Here is an 18,985-nt window from a genome sequence, read left to right on the forward strand (position 1 = left end):
GTGACGCGGCAATAAAGGCGGAGTGCCGGTGGCGCCGAGTGGCTGCGGCGCGATGGAGCGGGGCGCCCCCCCCGGGCCCGGCGGCGGCGCGGAGCGGGCCCCCGGCGGGGCGGCGCTGCGGGGGCAGCCGGCGGGCGGCTGCGGGCCCTGGGAGATGCGCGATCGCCTGGGCACCGGCGGCTTCGGTAACGTCTGCCTCTACCAGCACCAGGTGGGGCGGCGCGGAGCGGAGCGGAGCGGGGCCGGGCGGCGGCGGGGAGGGCCGGGCCGGGCCGGGCGGCTGACGGCGCTGTGTCCCGCAGGACTCGGGCGCCCGGGTGGCCATCAAGTCCTGCCGGTTGGAGCTCAGCGTCAAGAACAAGGACCGCTGGTGCCACGAGATCGACATCATGAAGAAGTGAGTGCGGCGGGGCACAGCCGGGGCCCGGCGGCCCCGGGACAGCCGGCCTGAGGGACCGGGGCATGGGGACAGCCGGCCTGAGGGACCGGGACATGGGGATAGACGGCCCCTGGCCCCGGGGACAGCCGGTCTGAGGGACCGGGGCGCGGGACAGCCGGCCCAAGGGACCGGGGCATGGGGACAGCCGACCTGAGGGATCAGGGCATGGGGACAGCCAGTCTGAGGGGCCGGGGCATGGGGACAGACGGCCTGAGGGACCGGGGTGTGGGGACAGACGTCCTCTGGCCCCGGGGACAGCCGGCCGAGGGACCGGGGCATGGGGACTGCCAGGCTGAGGGACCGGGGCACGGGACAGCCGGCCCCTGAGCCAGCCAGCCCGAGGGATCGGGGCGCGGGGACAGCCGGCCTGAGGGATCAGGGCATGGGGACAGCCGGCCTGAGGGACCAGGGTGCGGGGACAGCCGGCCCGAGGGACCGGGGCATGGGGACAGCCGGCCCGAGGGACCGGGGCATGGGGACAGCCGACCTGAGGGACCGGGGCATGGGGACAGCCAGCCCCGGCCCCTGAACTAGCCGACCTGAGGGACCAGGGCATGGGGACAGCTGGCCCGAGGGATCAGGGCATGGGGACAGCCGGTCAGAGGGACCGGGGTGCGGGGACAGCCGGCCGAGGGACCAGGGCATGGGGACAGCCAGGCTGAGGGACCGGGGCACGGGACAGCCGGTCACTGGCCCCTGAGCCAGCCGTCCCGAGGGATCGGGGCATGGGGACAGCCGGCCTGAGGGGCCAGGGTGCGGGGACAGACGGCCCCTGGCCCTGGGGACAGCCGGCCCGAGGGACCGGGGCGCGGGGACAGCTGGCCCAAGGGACCAGGGCATGGGGACAGCCAGCCTCAGCCCCTGAACTAACCGGCCTGAGGGACCGGGGCATGGGGACAGCCGTCCCCTGAACCAGCTGGGGTGAAGGCCTGCCTGTCACCTGGCAGCTCTGCGTTGGTTTATCTGTCGTCCCAAGATGTCCAAGCGCTTCTGCTCTGGTGCGCTAGCTGATGCCTTGGCTTGGCACCTAGCGATGTCTGGACCCTCTGCACTCTTGGGCTGCCTGGGCTGTTTGTCCATCCCTTCGTGATACCTAAATTCCTCCAAACTCACGCCACGCGGTATGTTGAGTTTTAATGCGGTGACATGAGAACATCCGCATGTTCCCACAGCGTGTGGTGCGTTCATCTTTGATTTAGCAAACGGGGAGCTAGGAATTGCTTGCTTTCTGTCACGCTCCCACACGTATAGAATAACGTCTCCTAACACTTTCTCGTGAGAAACCGCGTATTCTGTGCTGCCCACCATCCCTCTCTCCAGCGTGCCACTCGGAAGTACCTGTAAACCAGACCTGGCCAAGTTTTTCCTCGTGGATGTGAGCGGTAGCTCTGGGTGTCGGGGTCTCATACAGTTGTTCCCTCATCCTGAGAATTCTTCCTCCCTTTTGAGAGATATCCCAGAGCGTGAAGTGCTCCATCCCACTGGTGGGAGCAGGGATGTTGCTCAGTTTTCTTCCGAGTTGTCCTCACCAAGGCCTGCAGTGCCCCTGCTTCACGGAGCTCCTGCTCTGCCCTCTCGTCACCCTCGCCTGCTTGCTGTTTCCACTAACATGGGAGGAAGCCATTTGCGGGCAACCTGGGTTTGTAGGTCAGGGCTTGGTGATCGCCGTTCTTGTTAGCATTTTCACCACATTCTTTTTCTGGATACAAGTGCTGAGCTGCACAGCTACAGCTGCTCTTGTGGTGGCTTCCAGAGGCTTTGGAAGGTGCACGTGGAAGTCATTTGTCTTCAGTTCCTTCTGGATGTGCCTTTTATTCCCAAGAGTAACGTATACTAGAGACAGTCAGGAAGCAGCTGTTTGAATTCAGTTGCAGAAATGAACCCTTCCCCGTGTAGGTGGATTCCACCTGCCTGGTTCCACCTCCCTAGTACAGTTGCACAAGCGTTAACAGATTCCTATGAAACCCTTGGGTCGGGGGGAGACTGTCCCCACGTGCAGAACATACGTAACGACTTTGCCAGGAACGTGCAGGAATCCAGAACTTGAGCCCGGATCCCCATCATCAGAAATCCTGTACCTTGACTTTGAGACGTTGGTTCTGCTCGTCGCTGGTTTGTGTATTCCCAAGATACGGATTTTGTGCGTTTAGATACTGGTACATACCAGTTGCAGAGCGTGCTTCTCCGCGAGGATACATTTGGGGAGCAGAAATTGTACCTGAAACATGGTTGGTTGACAATCCGTTGTCTCATTCTTCCAAAAGAGGAGTCAGAGTTTTCATCCAGCTTTCCATGTGCTTAGGTTGAACCATCCCAATGTAGTAAGAGCCTGTGAAGTTCCCGAGGAGATGAACTTTCTGGTTAACGACGTTCCTCTTCTGGCAATGGAATATTGTTCAGGGGGTGACCTCCGGAAGGTAATGTCTGCTTTGCTTTGCAATATGTAGCAGAATAAGTGGAGTTAATGCTGTTTCTGTAACTGTGGTTGTCTGTGAAACCATGTATGTTCTGTGGCACTTCTCTTTCTAGGTACAGGTGTGGGGAAGTAAATGTAAAGTGGGAAAAAACCACGCGTGGGAAATAAGGCTTGTGTTTTTGAAACCGGAGGACAGGGAGCAATCTAAGGGTAGATACTCTTTTATCGTGAAGCAGTGTGTCCTTTCATGGAACTGCTTTAGCATTAATACAACTTCCCGCAGCCTAGATACTTGCAGCCAGCGTGTTTGGCTTTGCTGCCATGTGTCTCCGTCTGTTTGGGGTCTGATCTGGTTTTGATTCACGTGTATCCAGTGTTATATTGCTCACAGCACAGGGAAGGATCCTTTTGGTACCGGATTGGGGCCTCCAGGACTTCAGAGATTTCCCTGTTTCCTGCTGAACTGGGAACTGCCCTTCCGCAAAGCAGCGACACCCCAGAGTAAAGGAACCTTTCAGTAGTTCCCCAGGCAGCAGCTGCATGGCCCGATAGAGTTTATACTCCCTTTCCATTGCAGCTGGATTCAGGAAGCAGCTATTTGTATAGGGGTGAAGAAGCAAATCCCTGTTGATTAAGGTTTGCTTAGAAATCACCTCATCTAAGTGATCAGGAAGCTTGTTTTTCTGTTGCTGCTTTTGTTGCTGGTGTTAAATAGCACTGGAGGAACATGAGCAGGTTCCTGCATTCAACAGTGCAATAACCGCATATCTGCAATAGCAGCTAGTGTATTAGTAATTTACTGAGCCTCACTTGAGTTGTTTAAAACCGTAGGGACAATTTTAAGAGACAATTTGAAGGTTGGCCATGAAAGGAAGCAAGTATATATGAATATAGCATTTGGATGTTGCAAACGCACGTAGCTGACCACGTTCTCAGTGACACTTGGATGTTGTATTCTTGCAGTAAAAGTTGAGACTACTTGAAGGTAAATTGGAGACCCTGGCCAAGAAATTTGGGGTTACATTAGCTCTATTTGCAATGCAGGATTTGATCATTTAATTTCTAATGAATCCTTAGATGTTGCATAGATGCTGGGACAATTTAGGAAGTAATGTGCTTAATTTCATTTGAGCGCATGTAATGCTTCATTGCTTAAAGAAAAAAAAATGCATTTTTTTTTTATTTGTGATCCCGCTTTTCTTTAAATCTTTCTCTTACACTCACTTGGCCTCATTTGTGTTTTGCACTGCTATTAATTTCTCATTGCACATCTGCAATGTTCCATAAAGCCTGGAAAAGCATCTGCTTCTCTCTATGGGCCACACACACGTTTATGCTTGTGCTCTTTCAGGGTAGTGTTGTGGGCTCTGAGCTTGATTTCTGACTTTGCCCCTCTCCTCCTTTGTTGTTCAGCACATCTGCCCAGAACTTAAAGGAGTGAGATGTTGAAGTTTGGCTTCTCCCCCATAGAGGTTTGACTACTGATTGTGCCTGAAGTGTGGGAGGCAGGCAAAAACATGAGGATGCATCATGGGAGGGGTGGCTGCAGTACAGAGGTGTACCTCAGTCATCTGCAAAAGCCTTCACTGTAGTGATCAAAAAATCAGATCGCACATTGATTGACTTGGGGCATATGCAGGAAATTGCTGAAGCTACTTGTTGACAGATCATTAAGACAGTGGTTATGAGGGGGTTTCCTACGGTGCTTCTACCATACCTTTCACTAAAGGAAGAGAACAATTCAGGGCAAGTGAGATATGAAGAGGCACCTTACAGCGGAGGCAGGGTTGAGAGTTCAGAGCATGGTCCATGCTGTGCACACTCCAGTGATCCACAGGCCAATGATCTGCTTTTTAGCTGAGGATTAACTAGGTGGGTGACCTAGGAACCAGCGTGCTGAAGTGTCGAGCAGCTTCTTCTCATTGTGGGAGGGCAGTCAGGAGGGAGACAGTGTCCCAGGGCAGAGCTAGCCAGCCATCGAGCGCTCTGAGCCGAACAAGGTGACTTGTGTGGAGTGGGGCAGCCTGCGACAAGAGCACCGTTACCGGAGAATGTGCCCTTTGCTGGTTTTAAAGTGCCTGACTATGAGGTGGGTGGCTGGTACTGTGCCTCGGACCCTGCAGGGCTCAGGCAGAGTTGGGGACTGACTACGGGTGACGGCGGAGGTGGCTGCAGAGTGTTTGGCAGCCTCTTGCAGCGGGGGCTGATACCTGGGTAGTTTTTCCATAGCATGGGGTATCACTTGGGTGTACAGCACACTGAGAAGAACAGGGTTTGTTAGAGTCCATGGTCAGCTTGTTCAGATTAAAGCAGCAATTGCTTTGGGGCAGTTGGGCTGTTTGGGAGCTGTAAACGACTGCATCGATCTTCTTCTGTGGCCTACACTGAATTTAGGAGTTAACCTCTTGGTTTCCCTTCTCATCCTTTTATCGTGACCGGTGTTTGAATGCCAAGGGCTCAGATGCGTATCCATTCCTTTTGCTTTTTGTCACTCAGTTTATTTTCCTCACTGGAGAGCTGTTCTTCCAAGCAGCAGTCCTGCTTCAGGTATTTGGGGTGTTCCCAAATGCCATCGAGCCAAACTTCAGCAGATGAGGAACAAGCAGATTCCAGGAACCTCAGGATCCCCGTTGCCTGCAGCCATGTGGCCCTGCCTGTGTCTCTTGCCTGTTTGCTTTCTGATGGCTTTCATGCTTTTGTGGTATTATTCTAGCAGTCCAAATCTTCTTTTCAACCCCCTCTCTGTGCAATGAATTTTCATTTTGTCCGAGCTGTTTTCTTTTTCCCCCATTCTTTTATGTCATAAAGCCAACTACCTCATCCAGCTGGAGTTGTATTTGAGCTGTGCTGTTTTCTGTGTCATGTCAGCAGGGGATGGAAGATGTTGTTCTTGACTGTTAACTGTTACACTGTGGGTCTAAACATCTTTTTCTTTACTGTAGTTGCTAAACAAACCAGAAAACTGCTGCGGACTTAAGGAAAGTCAAATACTTTCTCTGCTTAGCGACATTGGTACGTAGACTAATGCCTTTCTTGTGTTTTTTTTGGGGGGGTTTTTTTATTATGTGTAATGGCATTTTGCTTTTTCAGCTGACTTTGAAAAGGGGACTAACGAGAACAGGGTGTTAAAACAAATCAGGTCTCTATGCCAGAGGAAGGACTTGGTATCCCCGCTGGTCACAGACACAAGAAGCTTGCACTAATGACGTGTCTGTGGAATGGGATTGGAAAAGCTGTGTAGTGGTCAGTTGTAGAGAGCTATGACCTGAAGGTTTTGTTACGGTCATGGTTTTCCATTCAAACCCTGTTTCTGTTCATGGCTCTGGAGATGCCAAACTGCTTGTCACTTGAAGGAACGTAACTTTTACAAGCCAAAAAGCAAGAACCGTGAGAAGTGCCAAAGCTGCCCTGCAGTTTCTCTGTGTAGGGTTTGCTTAGTAGGAGGGAAATTTTGTTTGTTCAGGGTGACAGTACAGAGGAGATGATAAACTGGAGTGGAGCTGAGAGCAAGGCAGGTAAGAGCATAGCAGAAGAGGAAGCCAACCATGCTGTGGCTGGTCCAGCAATCTTCTGGCTAATGATTTTTTTTCTCAGCTGAGGGTTAATTAGTTAGGCAATCCCAAAATAAGCGCACCTAAATGTTGAGAAGCTTCTAATTTTGGAAGAGCAATTCTGTTGGTCTGCATTAGTTGTGGCTAGTACAGTGATGGAGATCATTGTCTCCTTTACTCAGCACTGGGGAGGCTACATCTGGATACAGTTGTCCACATCTGGCCCCAAGTTCCAGAGGGATGTGGAGATCCTGCCAAGGCCCACCAAAGACTGCCCAGGGCCTGGAGCACCCGACCCACCAGGAGATGGGCTTGTTGGGTCTGACTGCAGGGAGGCTGAGGAGGGTCTGAGAGCAGCTTGTGGCTACGGAAAGGGCAGGTGCAAAGGTGATGAATGGGACCAAACTGTACTTGGTGAGCAGTGTAACAAGGGGCACCAGCCCTGTGTTGCGCCATGGGAGGTTGAAGCGCAAGGTTGGAGGAGAATCCTCCTTTCCCACCAACGCTGCTGTTGTGCTGTGCATGGCCCTAGGGAGGGTCCCGAGGCAGCCTTCAGGGAGGCAGAGTGATGACAAGATGAGAATTAGTCAGACATCAACTTGATCTGCGTTACAGAAAGTGTCTGACATCATGTGGATTTCAGATTCTGGAGTTCAGAAAGGGAGCAGGCAGCAAATCCATACAGGATGGGAGCAGCCCAAGGTGACAGCACTGCTCATAGGGAGCAAGTTAATTTGATACCTTTGGGTGCCTGCTTTAAAGCCATTTCCCAAGGCTGTAGTAATTCGTGGAAATCATTCTGTGACACAAACTTGATGGTCTCCAGAAGCGTTTCATCAAATACCTCATTTTTCAAACTGTTGAGCTTTAGCTTGCTTGATGCCAAATTCTTGACCACCAAGAGCACTGTGAGAAAATAAAAAATGTGAGAGTTCAAACTGGCCTTCCTGTCCATGAGGAAGTGCCCGGCTTCTTGGACACCCTGGGGAGGACAAGTCATCTGATTGAGGGTGATGCCTACAGATGGTTTCTCTAGCAAGTAGGCTTTCCAGGACAGCTCCTCAGTAGAGTGCCTTGTTTTTTTAGATCTCTTACAGAAAAGCCATCTGTACTTGTAGGAATGGAGCTGGTTTTGGCATGAGAAAGCATTTTGAACGTATTGGCCTGGGCTTCTGTCCTTTCAGTGCTCAGAGGGCTTGCAGTTGAGGTCCAGAAATCAAGCGTAACCCTGCCTTCCTTCATCCTTGTTCCCCTTCCACCTGCAGAACGGGGTCTGTTGTGTTCATAATAAGTTGAGTGCCTTTGGCATGTCTTTGGCAAAGATTTGAAAATGCAGTGGAGAAGAAATGCAAGTTAGAAGCTGTAAAATGTATATATGATTGGTAAATCAGTGAAGGTTGGGGACTTACTCCCCAATGGGAGCGTATGTTTGAACTGTGGGCAAGGCATGTTGGTTGAATATTTCTCTTAAAATAACCCCATAAAGAATTTACAGTCACGGCCAGTTAGAAGTAGACTTTACACAATATGCAGTCAGAATATCTTTTGCACTGGAAAATTTGAAATACCCCATAATGGAGATGAGAAAATACAACACCTGCCTTGGGCCTTTCATGGGACCTTTTCTTTTATTGCCAGTTGCACATCTCCAAGACTGAAAAATCGTGACTTAAAAAACAAAGTCGTCTTCTGCTGTTTTGTCTGCCACTATGTGCTGTGGCAGACACTTGCTTGATAATCTTTTATTTAGCAGCCAGTGTTGTTATTTGGGTGGACCGGTAGTGAATTATTCTCCCCTTCCCGCAGGCAGAATTTCTCTTGTTTCTTTTTTCATTAGTGGCTCCACAATCCCCTCGAGGCAGTTCAAGTGTGGACTGTTGCCACAAGGCAAAGTCCTGCTCTTTGCCTTTTCTTGGGCGTGTGCTCCCATTCCCTCCCCTATTGCAGCCACTCCCATACCCAGGTGAGGAGCAGGTCTTGGAAACCAGCCTGGCTAAAACCTGATTATTTTTTTTCTTGGTAGTTTCCCAGGATCAGGCTGATCACACGATGCCATAAATGCTTGTGCTGCCATGGAAATTGCTTCTGGGAAAGGAGAGTTTGGGAACCTGTGTTCCTTCTGGGGACAGCCCCCACGTGGATTAGCTTCAAGCGATCATGGGATTTCGTTTTTAGCGGTGGGAGTGGCAGAAGTGGTGCTACTTTGAGCACAGCACTCCCCCACCAGCAGAGGGGAAGCCTTGAGCCCCTAAGTTCAGTGTTGCTAATACTGACCGGGGCATTGGTGGAGGCACCTCGGTCAGCTGCTCCACATAGCGTTAACCAGAGGCTGCCCAGGAATCAGTTTTTAGCTCCAGCCGTACTTCTGCTTCATCGCAGGTGGACGGTCCCTTCCCTGATGGGGGTGGTTTGCGGTTGTGGTGCTTTGGCAGTGGTGGAAGTTTACTAGAAGGTCTATAAGCCACTGTTTGGCAGTAGTTTTAGGTCAAAAGGAAACTCGACTTGTTTCATTTGCTTAATTAATTTCAGTGCTTTCTTTCATCAGCACCTTGCATAATGTGCTCACATATATAAAGAGGTCTTTTTGTTATCTTGTGTTAATTTACCAAGATCTTAGGCTAGAGGACATGCAGAGCTGTTTCAAGCTGCCTGCACATTTTGGAGACCTGTTCTGCTTGTCTGTGTGCTGTGGTTCATTTTGTAACTCTGCAGTTTGAGAAGAATTGAGCTGCCTTCTCTCTTGCCTTAGGGGCAAGAGATGTGAGCTCCGGTTATGCCACGAGGTCTGAACTCTGTAGCAACCTCCACTTCTGCAGAGCAGAGGAGCAGAGCTAGTTCAGTCCTGGCATAAATCTGACGAATCTTTTAAGTCACTGGTTAAAATGATGCTTTAAAATGAAAATTTATTTATGTCAACCCCAAAGTCAGGGATATTAGATTTTTATCAGATGTATCTTTAATCAGTCTGAGTTTATTTTCTATTAAATCAAACACGTGTCTTTCAGGGTCTGGTATCCAGTATTTGCATGAAAACAGAATTATACACAGAGATTTAAAGCCTGAAAATATTGTTCTTCAGGATGAAGGTGGGAAGGTAAGTCAGGTGGCCTCTGGCAGTCGTGTTCCCGCTGTCATTTCTGGAAGTTGTCAGTAGCTTTGTTTTACCTGAGAGAAATAAAAGAGAGCAAGTAGTTTGTGGCATTGAACTGAACTGAAAACTCAGCTGTGAATTTACTAAAAGTTTACGTCTCCTTGGAGCCACAAATCCTATTTTGCTTATTCTTAAATCCTTTTCATTAAAAAACCCCAACTTTTGCTTCCATTCAGGAACGCTGCCTGCAACTGAACATGAATGATGCGAGATTGTAGCCTATCCCTGTGTTTGTGGCTTTGAGGGCTGCAAGTAAAATCAAGCTAGTTCAGAGGGTCAGCCTAATGGATTTCGTAGTGAAATTTGTTTTCTCTGTTGTTACTCTTTACACAAATAACTTTCAGTCCCCAGATAAAAAGTTAGATACTCTGTTCGGCCAAGCTGTAACTGGGAAGCTGCTTTAAATAAAGTCAAGTCTAAGTTGAGATAGGTGGACAGCGCTAGCTTATGTGGTGAAACAGCCTTAACACTGTGTCACATGTCGACGTTTCACTGTGGACTTTTCTCCAGAATTTCCATTCTGGCTTTCTTCTTGAGTGTATGCTGTGGATGTCACTGTATAGATTTTGGGTTGTTTGTTGGGTTTTTTCACTTAATTTGCTCTTCTGATGAACTGTTTAAACTGTCTACAGATTGTTCACAAAATAATAGACCTGGGATATGCAAAGGATCTGGATCAAGGAAGTTTATGCACTTCATTTGTTGGAACATTACAATATTTGGTAAGACTTTTTTTTTTTTTTCCCATGTATACAAGTGATGTGGTATTGCCACATTTTTTAGAATCACAGAAGTATGTGTCAGAAGGAACCTACAGAGGTCCCTTGTCCAGCCTCCTGCTCACAGCAGGACTGTGACCAGCACTAGGTCAGGGCAGGTATGGCTTGGCCCAGCCACACCCTGAAACCTCCAAAAATGGAGATCCTGCACCTTCCCAGGGACCTGTCCCAAGGGTGTTCCCTCTCCAGGGGAAGAAGTGTTTCCTCAGGTCCAACCTGAACCTCCCAGACGGTGATCTGGGGCTGTTGCCCCTCATTGTATCGCCTGTCACTTCCAAGATAAGTTTGGCCCCGTCCATCCCTTCCTGTGCCACAGTCGGGGGCTGCTCTCAGTCCACGCCCCTCTCCAGCCTCCCCACAGCCAGACCCAACAAGCCCAGCTGCCTCCTGTCTCCTCGTGAGTTGGGTGCTCCAGGCCCCTATCCACCGGGCAGCTTAAGCGGGGCCGCATCGGGGTCCCCGTGCTGCCTTGGAACTGGGGGCCAGGCCTAGACGCAGCTTTGTCTCTGCAGAAATGCAAGAAAATAGTTGACCTGAAATACCACTTTCAAAGTGTCTTTTTGTGATCCTTTTTAGGCTCCGGAACTCTTTGAGAATAAATCCTACTCAGTTACTGTTGATTACTGGAGCTTTGGAACGATGGTGTTTGAATGCATCGCAGGATTTAGACCTTTCTTACATAATCTACAGCCGTTTACCTGGTAAGACATTTGCGCTGCAAGTGGTGATGCCAGGCAATAGGAATGACAGCCACTGCGTGTGGTGAGGTGGCAGCGTGAACCAGGGCGATAAATTTATTGTTAGTTAGGTGCTGAGGCTGGTGGTCTGCTAAGCTTTGCAGAAGCCATCGATACTTTGGTAGTATCAATGACAGTTCGATTGGCTATTTATACATATCGTAGTACGCGCTTATTACGTTGTGTGGTAGCATCTGGTCATCATAATTCCTTCACAAGTGAAATTTGAATAAAAAAAAATATAATTATAAACTAGTCTGTGTACTGGTGTCAGAAGAATGTAATGGGAAGGAGTGATGCAGTCCTTTGTTCACCTAGGCTGTGAGGTTACTTATTTTTAGTAATAACACACAGCAAGACAGAGCATGTTCTGTGTAGCAAACACATACTTACGTGTTTGTAAGTAACTTTACAAAAGTGATGACTGGAAGACTTCAACCTGCGTATGGAGGTTTCTGCTTGCTTTTTGAGGGGTGGAAGAAGGAGCAGAAATACATATTTTTGTATTTCCAATCTTTACCTTGCAATACCAGGAGTGTATATAAGCTTGATTTTTAAAAGGGTGATTCTGCAACAGGAAAAGTATGAAACTTGCTTTTCTGTTAGTGTTGAAATAACAGGAGAAAAGGTAAATTTGAGGGTTTTATGCAAGTATTAGCTTCAAAAATTATTCTGTGTTAACAAAAAATGATTTTAACCTGTATGTTGCAATAGTTTCCCTTTTAACTGCTAATTCTTGGGATTTTATTATTTTAATAGTTCGATATTCATTGCATTTTTTCCAACATGGAAAACTTGATTTCCTAATGTAAGTAGTAGAAAACAAACGAATGAATGAGATTAGAAACAGCTCTTCCCTATCCATAAAAGAAGGAAGGGAGCAGCGCAGGCCACACGCATTTAGCTTCAGTTCCAGTTGGGGCTGACTGGGACAGAGAGCAGGGTGGCAGCCTCCAGGAGCACGAAGCATTCAGCTGCCTCGCAGCTGACTGATGTCTGTCGGCTTGCCCTGGGAAAGCCCGCTGCTCCGGGAGCAGCTGAGCTCTAGGCAAGGTTCACACCAGCGCTGAAGTGAGCCAAGGTGAGGAAACTGAGGCAGAGTTGCTGGTGATGCTTTCCCTGGTACCGGATCCAATAGCATGCTGTGTTTCTAACACATATTGTATGCTTCGCTCGGATCAAGGTAAGGGCAGTGCATTTGCCAGATGGAAATCTTGGAAATCTTGTCTGTCTCATTAATGTGTAGAGGCTGATTTTATTGTGCAGGCTTGCTCTGTGGTCAGGGAATTGTTGTTACCTGTTGACCCTCTTGTTTGACGCTGTCCAGGCCTCCCTGCAAGCAGGTGCAAAAATGTTGCCAGAGACAGAGTTAATTGCAAGGACTTCCCTCTTCCGCTTGGGTTCTGGATGGATTGTTTGGAAATGTCATCTTTGTCCTGAAATAAGAGTTTGTTTTCTAAAAGCTACTAGACTGTGGCACTTTTTGCTGCTGCCGTATTCAGTTGGCCCTTTACAAAGGTAATGTTGTCAGTATATGCAGAAAGGATTTTATTTTCTAGGCATGAAAAAATCAAGAAGAAGGATCCAAAGCACATCTTTGCTTCTGAAGAGATGAATGGGGAGGTTCGCTTTAGTACCCACTTGCCACAGCCTCACAGCCTTTGTGGGTAAGTGTGTCCTTGAGGCTACACGTGATAATTTTTGGCTTGTATTTTAAACTGAGGATTCTTCCTCCTTTATCCCAAGCACTGAGGGGTGCTCCTTCTTTCTCCTAAGGAGTGTTTCAAGCTCCTGGCAAGCTCCCATTTGCTGTTAAGGAATAGCCCGTAGCCACATGGCTCTTTTTTGATACTTTGAGCTCTCCAATGGCAGTTCACCCTGAAGTTCGTGGGATGATGGCAATTCACCTTGCAGCGTGAACTCTGTGACTGCTTTCCACCCATTATCACAAGGCCACTGAGTGACATCTACCTGATAACTTGATGGTATTGAATCGCATAAACCAAGTGCTTGAGTTATCTGCTCCATGAAAGCAGAAGCTTCCAGTACTTGTGCTGGGAAAACTGCTGCAAGTCCAGCAGAGGCCACGAAGATGGTCGGAGCTTGTTGAATAGCGCGCACAAGGAGGGGCCCGTGAGGTGGGCTTCTTCAATCTGGCAAAGAGAAGGCAAAGGGGGATATAATTTTGTCTTCTGCTATCTACTGGGGCGTTACAGAGACAACTGATCTAGGCTCTTCTCAGAGGGCAAAGCAAAAGGACCAAAGGCAACAGCTCAAGTTACAGCAAGGGAAATGAAATTTGGGCACAGGACAAAGGTTTCCGCGTGCTGGTGATGCATCACTGGGACAGGGCCCCAAGCAGTGGGCGACCTCCGTCTGTGGGGACTGCCCAGACTCGCCCAGACACAGCCCTGAGCAGCCTGCTGTAGCTGCGACACTGGCCCTGCTGTGGGCTAGGGCTCAGACCGAAGACCTCCAGGAGAGCCTTCGACCTGAATTAATTGGTCTGTACCAAGTCAGAGTCTGATCATTTGTCACTTCCTTAGCAATTGTGTCTTTTAGATGTGCCCAGCAATGCAGCTCAACTCACTGACACTGGTAGATTTCTGGGAAAAGTACTGGAGTTGAGAATGAAAGAAGTGGCTTTATGCCAGCGTTTTGGGCTTTTTGCACTGTGTACTGTCTTTAAAGACGTTCTTGACAATAAACTTTCGTGCTTCTTGCGTGGATGAACATGGAGGAGAAGCTTCCAGGTGGCTCTGCAGCATGGGGATGGTTATTCTGCAGACAAGACTTTGAAAACTATTCAAATTCGTGTGTATCAGATAGTTTTTGGAGGAAAATGAACCAAAAATACAATTCTTCCCCTTAGCCATTTTGACACACCTTACTGATGTATCAAGATACTTTTGACTCAATGAATAGGAGTCAGAAGCGTAATGCAAGGTATATTGGGTGGGTGTGTGCTCCTGCTCAGGTCAGTGAAGATTGTTGTTACGGTGGGGACGCTCACTCTGTATGTGCCTTCCTCCCTTTCCAGGCTTTCCCTGCTGTCAGGACGAGTGACTGCGGTGAAATCGCCGCTCTTCACACGTGTTCAGCGGATGTTGCACACATACAGTCTCTAACCAAAGAGTTGTAACCTTCTTGCTGTTGTGAGACCCTAGTTTCCCAAATGGACTGAGTGTTGTAGAATATCTGCCTTCTCTTTCTTACGGCCCTTTTGTTTTAGTTTGATTGTAGAACCGATGGAAAATTGGTTGCAACTGATGCTGAATTGGGATCCACAACAGAGGGGTGGAGGTTTAGATCCTGAGACCAGTCGTCCAAAGTGTTTCCTAATAATGGATCACATACTGAATTTGAAGGTGAGCGAGGGTTGTTACTGGGTTTAAAGGCCTACTGAAAGCATCTCCGAGGACAGAAAGTGCATTCAGTGGAGCAAAGCTATAATCCTGGCATCATCCAATTGCAGGATCACGAGGAATGTTTTTCTTGGTATCCGGAAGCGAGCGTGTATACAGCTTGTCCAGTACAAGGCAAAATATCACCAGCGATATTAATCTCTAGCTTTACACTTGAAGTGGAATAATGACCCTATATTACTGTCTGTCATCTCAGAGAGGACTCACCAAGATCAGATAATGGTTTCATATTTGCTAATAACAGTTTTCCTGAACTCCACTACTGATGCTGTGACCTCCAGGTCCACGTACTATAGTAGTAGCTCTAGTAGAAGAGAGATTACATTCACCTGACTCTGCCCCTTCAAGTTAATTATTGGAGCTTTGCTGGAGTAAGACTAGCTGAGGCAAGCATGTGTTAAATTATCCAGAGGATAATTTTCTCTGATCTGGAAGGATTCCAAAGGAATTAAAGCCCAAAACACAAAATATTGTGCCCATAATTGGGAGTTGTCAAGATGTGTATATTGTGGTGTGTCCTACAGTCTCTGCCCAGATACAGTAAAACTATAGAGAGGGCCGTGAGAGCGGTGCGGAGACAAGCACTTGTATGTAACAGCTTTGTATGGAGGGATTAAAGGAAACAGAACTCCCTTTTTTGGGAGCAGTACTGGCCAGCACCAGAGACAACAAGGCTCAAGACGGCGTTTATGCTAGCTTGTCACCATTCTTTTGATGTAATTAAGCTGCAGCATGGCTTGTGAAGGCTATTAGAGCGTTTGATTGTAATTTCCTCTGACATTAAGTTAAAAGCTACAGGCCCAGGCTTTGAGTTTTATTATGTGGGGCTTTACTCCTGAACTCGGTTATTGTAGTCATTAAAACTCAAATGGTACTCTCAGTCTAACATGTTAATTGCTACATACTCCCTCCCAGGCCTTTGTGTCCTTTGTCTTTGATAGCCGGTGACTTGTAATCAACTTGTACTCTTTTAACAGATAGTACACATCCTAAATATGACCTCTGCCAAGATTGTTTCATTTCTCTTGCATCCCGAGGAAAGTCTTCATTCCCTTCAGATTCGGATTGAGTTTGAAACTGGAATAAGTACTGGAAATCAGGAGTTGCTGTTGGAAACGGGGATTTGCCTGGACCCTCGGAAACCTGCTTCCCAGTGTGTTATTGATGGCGTGGTAAGAATGATTCTGTTTGTTTAATATCTTTCACATTCTCAGGGTATTTAAAATCTTAGGGAAGATAGATTGCCTTAATCTTCTCCCACTGGAGACAGTTTGCTCTGTAAGTGTAGTAACTTTTAAGGTCTAGCATTATTTCCTTTATCGGGCAGTGTAAGCAGATTCCTATAGTTATACTCTGCCTAAATATTTAAATAAAGTAACTTGCTAGCAAAGGGTCGTCTGTTTCTGTGGGATCTATAAAAATCGGTTTAAGGCACCTAATAAGAAGAGTATCTGCCCACAATAAGTGGTTCATGACATAACCAGGACCCTCTGGGTTAGTAGGAGCTATGTTTGGGATTTCTCCTTTTTATGTTCTCTTCTCTTTTCTCACCAGAGGGGCTGGGATAGCTACATGGTCTATTTGTTTGATAAAAGCAAAACTGTCTATGATGGACCCTTTGCTTCTCGGAGTCTGTCTGACTGTGTAAATTACATTGGTAAGTATGCTGGAGGAAGCTGGGAACTGAAAGCGCTGCTTCTCATGTAACATGAAAGTAGATTTGCCTTACAAATCTCTGTGCGTTAGCTTGAAGGGCACTGTGTAATTCAAAGAGGACCATTTAAGAACCTGGAGTAGCCTAACGAAGTTTCATCTACAGTGCTATATCTCCACTTTTTGTAGATGTAACAGTTCAGAGAACTTATTCCCCACCCTTTGGGAACTCTCCCATAGAGCAACTTAAGAATTCATTCAAGGTTTTTGCTCTTGTATTAAATTCTGTGCGCTGAACAGCATCTACCCCACCTAAAGACCTAAACCTAAGCATTGCCTCACTTAAACAGAACCACAATGTGATTGAAGGCTTGGGAGGAATATGTGCAACCTAATCTCGTAGCCTAGAGAGGGAAACTTTTGGCTATTTTGGCTTTTTTGCACACTACATCCTGGAAAGAAGATTCTGACTTGGGGACTGTGATTTCATTGGCACAGCCTTCTGCTCTGCTAAAGGGTCTTGTCCCTTCACACCCACAGAGTGTTGCAGTGACATCACATCAGGAGATGTTCGCAGAACTTGAGCGATAGCCCACACAGACATCCTTTGGTGGTGCCAAGGGTCAGGGACCTTCTTATCTTAGGGTTTAGCATCTGCAGAAGTTGTGCACAAAGCCGTTCTCTTCCTCCCTGTGCACAGGTACAATCAGGTTTCAGCTCCTGGCAGTCCTGTCTCCTGAGATTGGGTGCTTTGGATGTTCATGAGCAGTTGCCCTCCTACAGCTCTCCTAGATTTATGCTTCTGAACCCCATATCAGCATCCTGAGGATACAGATTACCTGTGATAGTTGCATTTCAGCTGTGATCCATCTCTTGTGTCTTGCCTAAGTGAAAGCACAGGTCCCTCATTCTGTGCCACTGATCATTCAGGCCCTATATGAGGAAATCCACCTTGTTCTGATCACAGAGCCAGCCAGTGTGTTTGGCTCTGTTCCACCAGTGGCAGAACTGCTGTCATTCCCCTGTGGAGGTTAGGAGTTACGCTGGTCTTCAGAGACACTGGCCAGAGGTTCAAAACCTCTTGTACTGTCTTCCTGACAGTTTTCAGCTCTAGTGATAATGTGTCCATAACCCCATAGCATTGATCCTACTTCTGGTCTCACCAAGCAGAGCCAAGTGCCTGAAAAAGTCCAGGCCCTTCCTTCCTCCTGAGTCGTTAGGAGTAGAGCCTGTCCGTCGCTGCATGGATACTGGTGGGATCTGCTCCAGTTGGACCCTCTTGAGTTCTGGTGCTGCTGCCTGGCCCTGGCATCATCAGTATACTTTCAGGCCGTGCATGAAAGCTGCTTCTCTGCTTACAGCTTCCCTTGCATGTCTCCTGAAATGACAGCAGTCATCTGCAGGACCTAATATACCTTTTATAAAGGTATATATATACCCAGTATACCTGTGTGAAGGATCTCTATGAAGGAAAAAATAGTTTCAGGGGACAGGAGGCATCTACTGGGATAATGCATGTAGAGGAGATGCCTTGTGACATACAGTTACTGTTAAGTAGCTTAATTTTCTTTAGCCTGGCTTTGCAGAAATTGTGCTGGTTTTCCCTCTCTCCTTTTACTGTCGCTCAGGTTTATTCTGATTGGTTTTCTTCTGCGTTCTGGGCTGTTTTATTCTGGTGAGTCTCATGGTGTGGCATCATTGCGCTGAATCTGTTGGAGCTAAGGCTTTTTACAACATGTTTCTTGATATCCCAATATACTGACAGTTCCCTGTCTCTTTAGGGCAACACACAGAAGTTCTGCATCTTTTCCACTTAAAGATCTACATCAGGAATCTGGGAGAAAATGTACAAAAGATTTTTAAGACGTTTTCAGATGAAACACGTCAAGACAGTGACCAATACCAGTTGATTAAATGGAGCAATTAAATTTGCTTTGCTCGCTTGGGCAACTGCTTTAGATAGAGTTTTTGGGTAAAACCACCCATGGGTTCTCCCTCGTGCCATGTTCCGTGCAGCGTGCCCCGTGTCTGCTAGTGCCAGTAGGCCACGGTCCTCAAAGAAATCAGTACTCTTGTAGCTGTGAGTTCAAACATGAGCTGTTGCCTGGCCAGTAGCAGGCTGTCAAATACCTGGGGGGCTGTAACGTGAAAAGCTTATTCACGCTTAGACAGCATCAGATAAAAATTGAGCGGTTCTTATGTGGCTTGATTCCTTAGTTTAGGCACCTGCAGCAGGAATTAGGAATGCTGTAAGCACTGAAGTCTTTTTCTAGAGTTGTCCTTTCATTTGTGTACAATTGTGTTTTTCTTGCATTCAGTACAGGATAGTAAAATCCAACTGCCAATTCCTCAGCTGCGCAAGGTATGGGCAGAAGCAGTTCACTACGTGATTGGGCTAAAAGAAGATTATAGCAGGCTTTTCCAGGGCCAGAGAGCTGCCATGTAAGTTGTTACTCCTCATTCAGAAGATTCAGTATTCTGCAAATACAGAGGCTGTTTGCATGGAAGTGTACATCTCGGGGAGTTTTGGTTACCCAAAGTTTTACAGCCCTCTGCTCTTCTATACTTTCACATTATAAAACATATTTGCACTGGGAGCTTATTCCACTCCAGGAATTGTACTGCGGAGTGTCTGACATTGATAATAACTGAAAAAACTTGAACCTTGAATATAGTCGCAGACTTACGGAATGGCTGAGGTTGGCAGGGACCTCTGGAGGTCATCCAGTCCAACCCCCCTGCTCAAGCAGGGTCACTTGCCCGGATGGCTTTTAAATATCTCCGAGGATGGGGACTCCACAGCCTCTCTGGGCAACCTGTGCCAGCGCTCGGTC

At 47.9% G+C, this 18,985-nt stretch overlaps 1 protein-coding gene across 1 annotated transcript in view; it reads left to right on the top strand.

Annotated features, from left to right (window-relative positions):
* The first annotated feature begins 52 nt into the window (after positions 1-52).
* Positions 53-18,985, top strand: part of CHUK (component of inhibitor of nuclear factor kappa B kinase complex) — a 32,228-nt gene continuing 13,295 nt past the window's right edge. The window contains exons 1-12 of the mRNA XM_059820989.1: positions 53-211; positions 303-397; positions 2,742-2,856; positions 5,798-5,867; positions 9,412-9,500; positions 10,190-10,279; positions 10,913-11,037; positions 12,633-12,740; positions 14,306-14,441; positions 15,476-15,670; positions 16,053-16,155; positions 18,470-18,593. Of these exons, the coding sequence (XP_059676972.1) occupies positions 53-211; positions 303-397; positions 2,742-2,856; positions 5,798-5,867; positions 9,412-9,500; positions 10,190-10,279; positions 10,913-11,037; positions 12,633-12,740; positions 14,306-14,441; positions 15,476-15,670; positions 16,053-16,155; positions 18,470-18,593 (1,409 nt within the window). The remainder of the gene's footprint in view (positions 212-302; positions 398-2,741; positions 2,857-5,797; positions 5,868-9,411; positions 9,501-10,189; positions 10,280-10,912; positions 11,038-12,632; positions 12,741-14,305; positions 14,442-15,475; positions 15,671-16,052; positions 16,156-18,469; positions 18,594-18,985) is intronic.

Source organism: Gavia stellata, chromosome 9, assembly GCF_030936135.1.
Source record: "Gavia stellata isolate bGavSte3 chromosome 9, bGavSte3.hap2, whole genome shotgun sequence".
NCBI classification, from domain to species: domain Eukaryota; kingdom Metazoa; phylum Chordata; class Aves; order Gaviiformes; family Gaviidae; genus Gavia; species Gavia stellata.